The sequence below is a fragment of the Talpa europaea genome, assembly GCF_964194135.1.
Source record: "Talpa europaea genome assembly, chromosome: 16".
NCBI lineage: Eukaryota > Metazoa > Chordata > Mammalia > Eulipotyphla > Talpidae > Talpa > Talpa europaea.
Window position 1 is genome coordinate 20,045,934 of NC_140084.1, and position 11,846 is coordinate 20,057,779.

General features: G+C 50.3%; 1 protein-coding gene across 1 annotated transcript; it reads right to left on the reverse strand.

The window, feature by feature from the left end:
* Positions 1-367: 367 nt before the first annotated feature.
* KCNG4 (potassium voltage-gated channel modifier subfamily G member 4) lies at positions 368-11,394 on the reverse strand (the record flags this gene model as incomplete). Its single annotated transcript, XM_084256841.1, has 2 exons — positions 368-1,135; positions 10,645-11,394. The coding sequence occupies 2 exons, from the start codon at positions 11,392-11,394 to the stop codon at positions 368-370; spliced, it is 1,518 nt and encodes a 505-aa protein (XP_084112967.1).
* Positions 11,395-11,846: the final 452 nt, after the last annotated feature.

An 11,846-nucleotide genomic window follows, 5' to 3' on the forward strand; every position in this document is an offset into this window, starting at 1 on the left:
CAGGAAAGAGGGCCTTAGGGGAGGAATGGAATTCTAGATGCTTGGTTCTTAGGGCATCTGGAACCGGGCTTGAGGTGTGAAAGACACCTCGGAAGGAAACGAGAATAAGGGAATTTGACCTACCCAGCAAAATTGGATTTGCTCGGCAATGAGCAGGGAGAGGAAGAGGCAAGTTGACTGGGACATAGTGGCCAGAAGCATCAAGAATCACAAGGATCTAATAGTTTTGGCCTCCAGATCCTCCTGGCTTCTAGAACACTCCCCCAGGGACATAACACACCAGTCAGTCTCTGCCCTAGTGCTCTGAGCCCTTCTTCTCAGTCTCAGCCAGTGGGCTGGACCCCTGCATTTCTGCGAAGGTTTTGAGTTACATATATTTGATGGGCGAGGCAGCCCCCTCCAGATCGTCGTTGACATCACCCAGGAGTTCATGTTCACTGAGGGAGCTGGCGTTTTGCAGGCGGCGGAGGCGTGCCTGAAGCTGCTCCTGCTCCTTCTTGAGCTCCAGGTAAGAGTGCGAGAAGGTGTGGAAGATGGATGTGGCCGGGAAGGCCATGATGAGGATGCCGCTCAGGATGCTGCTGAGGGCCACCATCTGACCCGGCACGCTGCGTGGGACCATGTCTCCATAGCCCACCGTCGTCATGGAGATGACGGCCCACCAGTAGGAGGCCGGGATGCTGGTGAACTCCAGGACTCGCCCGGACTCATTCTCGGCCACGTAGACCAGAGGGGAGAAGAGGGTGACCGCCACGCAGAGGAAGAGGAGGAGCAGGCCGAACTCGCGCGTGCAGCGGCGCACGGTCAGCCCCAGCGTCTGCAGCCCCAGCGAGTGGCGCGCCAGCCGCATCACGTAGAGGATGCGCAGCGCCCGCAGCACGCGCAGGGCCAGCCCCACCTTCTCCAGGTAGGAGCCCCCGCCGGGCCGTTGGCTGTCCTCCTGGGGCTCGTCTGACACCACGAGGGAGACGTAGTATGGGGAGATGGCCAGGATGTCGATGATGTTCAGGGGTCCTTGGAAGAACTGGCACTTGTTCTGGGCCTGCACAAACCGCAGACAGAACTCCAGGGAAAACCAGGCGACGCAGACCGTCTCCACGATGAAAATGTAGTAGCACTTCTGAGAGCATTCACCCTGGGGGAGGAGAGCGACACAGCACAGGCTGGAGAGTGGACACAGTGCTGCATGTGGAGCTCCCTGACCATAGAGGAATCTATATATTGTCTACATGCTAAACGATGTATTCTCCCTTTATTCTTTCTTTCTCTATCACATCTATCTGTCTGTCTATCTATCTATCTATCCATCTATCTATCTATCTAGCTATCTATCTATCTAGCTAACTAGCTATCTGTCTGTCTGCCTGTCTGTCTATCACCTGTATCCATTAAGCTTGTGCCATAGACTTAGTTGTCCACCCAAACCCTCTATCTACATAGGTCTTCAGTTGCTGCTGAGCATACACCAGCCAGCCACATCAGAGACCACCCTTTCCAGCTTCCCTTGCTTAGTCATAAGGTGTAGCCATATGACTAAGTCCCCATCTACAGAACAGGCACAGAAGTGAAGTGTGCCACCTCCAGTTCTAGGATTTTAGGTGCTAGCGTGAGTCCCTGTACACTCTTCCTCCTCTTCCCGTGGGCCCTTACAACATCGAAGTCCTGCAGCTCAGCTTAGGACTGATAGACTAGACCAGTGTGTTTGAAGGTGGAAAAAATCTGGGTCTCAGAATGAGGACTGCCTTTCCACCGAGATTCCTTTTAATGAGAGAAATCGACTTCTGTTCTGTTGAAAGCCACTCCATCTTGGAGCCTGTTTTAGCAGCCTGCTTTCACCTTACCTAATGCAAACTCCTCTGTGCTCCATGCACTGCCTTCCTGCCATCACTTCCACATTCCCGTGTTACTGGAACAGGCAGCACGACATCATTTCATGGCTTAGGAAGCAGCGGTTCCCAGAGGAGATGATGTACCTGAGTTCTCAGACATAGTAGATGGCCAACTCCAGACCCCTGCCCAGTTCTCTCAGTTTCACTGTGCTCTTTTGTAATCTTTTTTTTTTTTTTTTTTTTTTTTTTGCTCGCCAGCCCTCATTGTTTCATCCCACAAAGATAGATTGAAGATACTTTGTGCCTGGCACCAGGTTAGGTGGTAAAGCAGATGTCACTTCTGGGGGCTTGCAGACTGGTGGGGCTGAGAAGACTCCCACATCCACCCAGAGAGCCCTGTGACGTGTGATCACAACTATTCACAAAGGATCTGTCTCCCTCAGGAGAGCCCAGCGATGTGGAGGAGGTGGGTACAGGAGTCCTGTGAATTCTCTACTTTGTCCTTCACGCTCCCTGCCCCTTCACTACTCCAAAAGTGGGCCTTAAACCCAAAACATCAGCCTCCCCTGGAAGGAAACACAGAATCTTGGGCCTCACCCATCCCTGAAGAATCAGACTCTACATTTTAGCAAGATCTCTAAGTCACTGGTATGCACACAAAAATGTTTGAGCAGCTCTTGTGAAGCATAGTGCCTCTCAGCCTCGGCTGCACATTAGACTCACCTGGGGGCTCAGGGAAATTTTGAAGTCCTGCTTGAGACACAAGAGATTCTAATTTAATTGCTCTAGGTTTTAGCCTGAACAGCAGAACTTTCCAGAAGCCCCACAGATGATTCTAATATGGAGCCAGAGTTGAGAACCTGCTTCTAAATGTGCGTGTGTATATATTTATGTGATGATTGTACATATGATGGGTTATTCAATGAATGACCAAAGCCAGTTCCCTGAGAAGCAAGACGTTGGCAACTGCAGTTTTCTTTGGATTAAAATGCTCTGAAGTGGAAAAAGAAATTATTTCCAGTGGCTGGGCTCACAAAAATACTAAACTGAAATGTCCTTTCTGGCTGACTGCTGCTGATGGAGAAGTCGACTGGTCCAACCCAACCTCTATAAAGTCTGGGTCCTTCCTCCCTGGACGTCTGTCTGGCTTGGCACAGGGTGGGAGGTGGCGGGAGTGCTATGGAGTATGTGTGGGCCAGAGTGATTGTGACCAGGTTCAATATCACTGACCCGGCAGAGCATTTGTCCCCTCTAACGTCCAGTTCTCGACTCTAGGAGAGCTGTGATAAACGGGAGAGATAAAAAGTAACGTGCGTGTTAACACGAGTGGTCATGATGTGCGCGCTAGCTAGCGGGCTGCACTCCTGCGGGTGCCAGATTCTTCACAGCACCTTTATGAGCTGACTCACGGCTCCCAGACAAGGCCTGCTTGGTCCGGATGAGGGTCACAATACTCTGCTCCTATCACTAGATTTTTCAGGAAGCTGAGGAAGGTCCCACTTTCCTGTGGGACCTCACCCATGCTGAGAGGTCTTTGCTATGCCTGTCAGGGATTTGCTTCAGGATCCTGGAGTGCTCAGGAGTCTGGGATTCCAATTTGCCAACCTTGCTCCAGACTTGCCACAGTCACTCCTCTCTCTGTATCAGTTTCCACTGAAGAGGTTGGAACAGAATCCCTTTTCCTCAAAGTTGAATCAGAAACCTCCAGTGTAAGAATTGCTGAGGGTAACCAGTGTTACGAATGCAGGTTCCTGGGCCCCAAACACAAAGTCCAAACCTCAAGGTGGATTCCAGGAATCTGCATTTTGCAAGCTCCCACTTGACTTGGAGGATCCTGGAAGTTTTTCAGACACTGGACCAGATTGTCCCTACAACGCCTCTTTTGTCACAATATTCTGGAAGTTCCCCTTGACTAAGGAGACTCTTGTAGCCTGAAAATAACCTTTGCAAAGCTGGGACACAATAGCTGGGGAAGGTGACTCAACAGGCGAAGAAGGCAGCTGGGTCCTCCCTGTGCCTCCTTGCTGGCGTTTGACTATTCCAGGCATGTACTGCTCCACAGCCCGCCTCACCGGCCGCCTCTCTGCACTGCAGCAGGCTTTGCAGCATCACCCACCTGCTTGCTGCTCCACTCTGCATCCTTCCCCAGCCTCCACCGCCCTTTGTGGGATAGCGGCTGGCAGCGGGGTGATGGGAATTCACGGGGCTTGAGTTGAGGATATAATCCCCAGGGCAGTCATTCTTTGATGAAAAATAGATAAAAGGGGAAAGGAAGGAAAGAAAAAAGTTGCTCTTTCCCTGCTGAGGAGTTTCTGGTTGTATTTTGTAGGGAAGGTGAACCATTAGTTCTGGTTTGCCTAGAGCTTTTTGCATTTGAGCACAGAAAGTCCCAGGTCACCAGAGGCCCCTCAGTTCTGGGCAAACAAGGAGAGTGGGTTGCCCTGTTGGTGGTGCCCACATGCAGTGAAGAAGAACATGTATGGACTGGTCCTAGAAGGTGGGCCGAGTGGATAGTGGGACACAGATGCCTTTCAGATGGGCCATGGGGCAAAACATGCCCAACATGTGCTCTCATTTACGTGAAGTTGAAGAACAGGCAACATTCACCTACACTGGATACAATCAGCAGAACAGTAGCTGCCTCTGCCTGGGGAAGAGGATTGACTGTGAAGGGACATGGGAGAAATTTCTAGCCTGGAGAGAATATTCTTAAAAAGAGTATGGGTTACACAAGTACAGCCACTGGTTAAATTGTACCACAAAGATTTGTGCTTTTTGAGGTATGTAAATATACCTATAAAGATGTCAAATAAAAATAAAATTAATGATATTAACAATAAGTGATTGGATGAGGAGGGGGTGGGGGGAGAGATCATGAATGGCAGATTGTGACCAATGTGGAAAGTGGATACTTGGAGGTTCATCCTATCATTCTGTTTACACTGTAAATGCCTGAAATTTTCCATCATGAAAAGTTTAAAAAACTCCGCATTGGAAGTCACAGCCTCTCCATGCAGAATAGTGTGGCTGTGAATACAAAGACAAAAAAAAAAAAAAAATTATGGGGGAAAGTAGAGCCCTCAAACATTGCTAGTGGAAATATAATATTGCTGCTGTGGAAAAGAGGTTGTGGTGTCTCAAAAAAGTTAAGCATACATTTGTTACATGACTCAGCAATTCCACTCCTAGGAATATACCAGAAGGAAGCAAAAACATCCATCCATGCAAAAATTTGTTCAGCAATACCCATAACACATGGAAACCACCTAAAAAAAGTACTCAGCAACTGATGAACAAATAAACACAATGCGGTCTGTCTACACAATGGAATATTATTCAGCCATAAAAAAGGAATGAAGCATCAACACATGCTTCCTAGAGAAATTTTGAAGACCTCATGTTTTGTGAAGGAAGCTAGACACCGCAGGTCAGCTCTGGGATGGTTCTATTTATATGAAATGGCCAGAAAAGGGGAGTCCTTGGAGGTAGAGTCCACACGGTTGCCTGGGGTAGCTGGGTTGGGGAGAAGGGAGAGTAATGGATAGTAGATGTGGGATTTCGTCGGGGGTGACAAAAACATCCTGGAATCAGGTCCTGGTGATTGCACCTTTAAAAGGGTGAATACTATAATGTGGATTATATCTTAGTTGAAAAAAGACCAGGATGGGAATCTGAGGTGGCAGGATCAGTCCGGGTGAGGTGGCGGATGGGTTCTCACAAGTATCCCCCGCCCCTTTCCCAGCGCTCTGGAGCAAACCTGCACAAGAGGCTCTGGAGACAGAGGATGAAGTCCTATCTCTGGGGTCCACCTGGCCAGGCTGCCCAGCAGATGGCCACACGGGCAGGTTCTAGAAGTTCCATCAGGGAGGGGATTAGGGCCAAAGTCTTGACCTTGGAGCTTGCCTGGTACCCTTCTGCCTTTCCTAGCATTGCCTGCCAGTGCCCTCTGGGGAATGCAGCCCTTCTCTCCTCCAGCCCAGTGCTGGCCCCACCTGTCCCTTCAGCGGCTGGGCCTCCAGCCGCCGCCTGGCGACTTCCTCCATTTGTACCTCTGATTTCAGGTCTCGGCTGGGTTGTTTCCTCCAGTCTGCTGACTCATTCCTTCCTGGCTTCTCCTTCTGCCACCTCTTCCACACCACCACCCATGCCCCTTCTACATCTCTCCTGACGTGCCCTCACCTTAAGCTGCAGTCCTCCCTCACCTGCCCCCCAAAATGGGGGATACTGTGGAACTAAGAAGATGGGGGACAGGGCACTGGGCATGAAAAGAGGGGAGCAACAATGGCAGAAGGAAAGCATGAGCTTCATGGTTAGATGAGGTGGGGATCCAAGAAATTTGGAACAGTTCTTTTTGATAAGCAAATAGGGAGACTCAGCTGGAGAAAAAACCCCAAAACCCAAAACTAGATTAAGAAAAATTCCCTAGAGCTGTTACCAAATATCACTGAACAGAGAAGTGACTGAGAGCTCGGCAGTCCTGCTCGGAGCTGCTTTGTGATCCAAGAAAGGGATGGGGGGGGCAGGGAAGCTGACTCTGGGATGAGGCTTATGAAAGGCAGGGAGGTGGAGGTGGAAATTGCAGCCGCTAAGATGAGCTTCATCTGCGTGAAGACATTGTTCCAGCGAAGGGTCCCCCATAGCTTCACCTTTTCAAAAAAATAAATCTCTCTGTGACTTCCCTCACCAGCCCTTCACCTTAGCAAGATGCTGACACCACAGTGCAGGATGGAAGAAAAAGCGAGAGGCAGCGCCCTTGAGGTCCATCCAGGTCTGCAGCCCCTGGGGCACTTTACACTGTGCAGTTCGGGGAGGAACATCCCTTGCTGCTGCTGACCCCCAGCAAACCCTTGGGGCAGGAGCAGTATCTAAGTTGGGGTAAGAAAGGAGAGGAGGTGGATTTGCAGGTTTGTGCCTCTTCTTGGCCCCACTGCATCCCCAGCAAGGTGGAGATGCTCAGAAAGGGTGAAGGTGTGAAGGATGATGAGAGCCACTGGAAAGGAAAGAAGACATCTGAGTCATCTAGCTGTTGCCATTTGGGTTCGATGGAGCTGGAAGAAAGGCCGATGAGCACAGGAAATGAGCAGGTGGAAGGGGTGTGGGTTCAGTCCCAAGGGTGGGTAACAGCATAGTGGGTGTGAGCCACACATAGTGGCTCCGGAGCCAGCACATGATAGATGTGGGATTTCATCGGGGGTCGTTCAGTCCTTATTGTCCTTCAGTCCTTATTGTCACCCTGAGTAGGTGTTATTTGTAATCGAGGAAATAGAGCCAGAGAGAACCAAGGGGCATATTCAAGGGTAGAGATAAGCAGCGGCTGAGCTGGAATTCAGACCCAGGATTAGCGAACTAGAGGGTCTGGCTTTTTCCCAGGACTTGGTGCTGCTGTCCAGTTACTGGGGTATCTTGGTTGCAGTAAAGCAGAAGGGAGAAGTCAAGGAGAAGTGAGTGTTACACTGCAGCTAATTGTGACCTTCAACCTTTTCCAGGGGGAGGGAAAAGTACTCTGACCAGCAGCGTGGAAAGGGTGCCAGGGATGACTGGCAGGGTTGACTATCATGGAGGAAGCCATGGGCAGCAGGAAGCAAAGAACCAAGCCTTCATCAACGGATGGATGGACACACTGTAGCATATACAGACAGTGGAATATTACTCAGCCATAAAGAGGAATAAAACACTGACACACATTACAAAATGGATGAACCTTGACATCATGCCAACTGAAAGAACCAGACACAGAAGACCACATACTATAGGATTCTGTTAGGTGAGGTGTCTGGCAGAGGGAAATCCATGGAGACAGAAAGTAGCTCAGTGGCTGCTGCAGTGGAGGCCACAGGGAGTGAATGCTGACAGGTATGGGGTTTTATTTTGGATCGGATAGAGATGGTAGCTGCACAACATTGTGAATGAACTAAGTGCCACTGAAGAGTTCACTCTAAAATGGTCCAAGATGGTAAGAAACCTTCTTACCTCACACCCAGAGGAGTATACTCCAAAACTTATGGAAGGAACAAATAAATAAACGTTGTGATTTCCCATTAGCTAGCACCTAGTTAGCAAATGATGACGATGACTACTAACATTTATTGAAAATTTCTCATGTGTCGGCATTGTTCTGCGGCTTTACACAAATTACTTTCAACTCTTACCATAAACCCTGGAGGAAAAGGCTAATAGGGTCCCTACTTTATAGACAAGGAAACTGAGGCTCAATGAGGTGGAAGGACTTCCCCAAGGGGGAGGCCAAGATTCAAATCTGGAGTATGAGCATTCTGAATGTTCCTGCAGAAGAGAGCTTCTGCTGCCAGGTGTTCTACTGGACAGGCAGGTGGCTCAGCATTGCCCTGGGGTCAGGTTTTGAAGCCAAGCAGAGGTGAGCTTAAACCCAGCTCTGCCACTTACGAATTCAAGATAAAAAAGAGTGGTCACACTTCCCTGACCTCAGTTTCCCCATCTGTAAAATGGGGGCAGTGGTGTCATCTACTTCCCAGTGCTGGGCAAGGATGAAGGAAGCTCATGCCTTTGAATACAGCCTCAGGGTAGGGGCTGGAGGGCTTAATAAACCTACATTCTTTGATGTAGGAACGAGCTCCCCCTAGGAATCCAGCAGAGTTTCAATGCGTCTTAAGGTGCAGAGGCTATTGGCTCGGTTCTTTCTGTCTGTGCTGCCTCCTCTTGCCTTTTAATTTGTGTCTAGGACACAGACCTTCACCCGACTGCCAGCTGCATCCCAAGGGACACTGCTGTGAAAAGTTGGATGAAAAAAGGAATTTTTCCTTCGCATGTGTTCTAACTCTCCAGCCCAGGGTCACACCTCTTCTGAGTCTGATGAAGGCGCCCTGTGGGTGGGAGTCCTGGGACTCTGCCAGGGTTCCTGGGGAGGACTAGTCCTGCATCTCCCAGAAACAGCCTGTGCCAAGAGCAGCAGGACTGAAGGATCACTTTCTTGCAGATGGCTGAGGGCGAATTCGAAATACCAGGCAGGTGTGGCAGAGAGAGCATCATTTTGTAAAGTAAATGGATGGACACAGACTTGAAAGAGCAAAGACCGCCCTGCCCTCAGCCTCCTGACTCTCTGAATTATTATCTAAACAAAATGCTTTTTTTTTTTTTTTTTTGAGGGACGCACCTCCCGCCTGCAGGGCAGCACATCCAGCGGCAGCCTCGCGAAGGCAAGGCAGAGACTTGTGCTTTCTCCATGTGGGCACAGTCCTCCCAGGAGTGGACATGGCGGTCTGAGTCCTCAGCTCACACTGGGCGCCACCCCTCTCACTCTCATGTGATTTTCTGGGTCACATTAAACCAAGCCTGGGTTCATACCCTTCATAACTGCCAAAGCATTAGGCTTTGACAAGACCTTGGCTCCTTGCACAGGCTAAACCTCTGCTCCCTGGAAATCCCACTGGCATGTGGAAATGTGAGGGTCCCTAGCCCCTGGAATCAGGGGTTCCCTGGTGGGGTAGGATTGGAGGCCAATTACTTTGTCCTGATCTTTTTACTGCAGAGATCACATGTAAATATCTCTGTGAATCAGCAAGCTTTTAAATCATGTGATTCTGCGCTACAGAATGAGAAAATGCCTGTGATCGGAGCTATGGTCTCCACAGGGGCTCGGGGGTGGAAGGTGGGGGCTGGGGGTGGGGGAGCTGTTCCAAAGTCCAAACATTTTGGTCGGTGTGCTTTAGGACAGAGCACTTATAGGTTGGACAAGATACACTTTATTCCACAAATATTGATTCAGAACCTGCTCTGTGTGAGGTTCGGGGTGATTTTCCATCTAAGATCTTTCTATCTTGAAAGTACGCTGATCCTACCACATTGCCCGGGATATTTCTTTCAGGGAAGGGCACTCATGATGACTGACAATGGTTATGAACCACTTGCAAGGTGCATTGTCTTGTTCATTGACTCTCTCCATCTGCCATAACATAAGTTTCATGAGTGAGGGTGATGGGGAGCCATAGAAAAATAGAGGAGAGCCCCAATATTAAAAATTATTAAACAATCCAGATTTCAGTTGGAATAATCTTCCCAACAAAATGTTAGGTTCTTATCTCATTTTTCAGACCATCTGCCCCCTGAGGGGTCTTGGGGTCTCCCTTAACTCCCTGAAAACAAAATTTTTTATTTGGCCTCTGGGGCAGGATCACTTATAAATCAACTCATCTGTGTTTCCCCATCCACAGAGGCAGCAGAAGCAACTCAGGAGCAAAGCTGCAAGCCGGGAAACAGGTGTGAGAATTTCTGCTGTCAATAGGATCTTCACTCTGCAACTTTGAGGACTCTAACTGCTCTGTGCCTCAGTTTCTTTATATGAAAATGGTGCTAGTATACCCATGAGGATGTGGGCTCGGGAGGCAGGATTTGATGCCTGGCTTAGTACTTGAACAAAATAGTTACTCAGTATGCATGTGTGTCAAATGCGTGACCCTTCATGGTACTGCGACCCATTTTACAGGGGGAGAAAACTGAAGCGCAGAGAGGTGAAGCTATCTGTTTGTGGTCACACAGCAGGGAGAAGCAGAGCTGGACCTGCCCTGCTCGCTAACACCAGAGGCAACTTTGTCAATCTCCAGGATTCGCTTTCAGAGGCTGGACTGCCAGGCTGGACTGGTAACCCTTCCTCCAGGGAAAAAAAATTAATTATTTTTTATGAGTCCATGGGGCTAAATATGAACATAACTCGTGCTGGATCATATTCATTTTTTCCCTTCTTGTTTTAAAAGCCAGTAAAACATTTTCATGGACCCTAATTCCCGGGGTCCCTGGGCGCTGTGCACGGGAGAGGAAAGTCCCCTGGTCAGAGGCCACTCACCTTGTCCTCCTCGGCCCTCAGGTCGGGCATGGTGCTGACACACAGGCTGATCGCCGTGGTGGCCACGAAGAGGATGGAGAGACAAGCAAAGACCTTCCCGGGAAGTCCCGACTGTGGGTTTTCCACCATCTCCCTCAGCCTGCTCATGAAGAGCCCCCAGCGCGAGGTGTGGGCGGCTGGGCCACAGGCCTCCCTCTGCCTCTGCAGCACCTCCTCACGGCGCAGCTCGGTCAGCTCCTCCAGCTTCTTCAGCAGGGTCCGCAGGCAGCACTTCTCCAGGCGGCTTTCCTCGATGCCCCAGTAGGTGAGCTCCTCCTGGAAGGACAGCGCGCACATCTCCCGCAGGAGGACCAGCTTGCCGGCCGCCAGGAAGCTCACGATCATCCCGAAGGCACTGGGGCTCCTGTCGAAAAAGAACTCCTGGTTGTCCTCGTCATAGTCGTCGCACAGCTGAGCGATCTCCTCGTGGCTGCGGCAGAACTTGAGCTTGCTCAGGCGGCTCAGGGGAAACTCGTCCAGCGTGCTCCAGGGGAGGAGGTACCTCCTGCCCCCCACGTTGACCAGGATCTCCTTCTTCAGGTCTGAAGTCGGGGAAGCGTCCAGGGTGCCCACCCTTCGGGCTCTGCGGTAGTAAAGGCCCTTGATGGACGAGGCCTTCACAGGGCCGGACAGGAGCCGACTTGAGGCGCTGCCCGAGCAGGAGTAACCGTGTCCTGGGTGCAGGCCCCTGCCTCTGGAAGGCACCCGCATCTTTGAAGAGGTCCTGGCACCCAAAAGGAAAAGAGCAAGAAGACGGGGTGGAGGGGCCAGTCTCAGGGCAGATTTGTATACATCATGGACATTTCCTTAGGTCTGCTTTCCTGCATCTGTGTCATTCATTCATCGGTGTCAGATTTACTGAACACCTACTTTGGGATCCATCAGTGAACAAAAGGAGACAAGGACACCTCCCCAACTCCCTGCCTGGTGGAATATATGCTTTTATCTCAAAAGAATCTCCCTGGAATGGACATTAGGTAAACTGGACTTGGGAAGCTCAATCCAGAGCTGCCCCACTTCCAGGCTGTGTGGTCTTGGGCATGTGGCTTAACCTCTCTGATCTCAGCATGGTTCAACCCAATGACAAGACTTGTACTGACCTTGCAAGGTATAGTCAGTAAGAAAGGAAGAGGCTCCCATCTACTGCCAGGTCTGGATCCCCG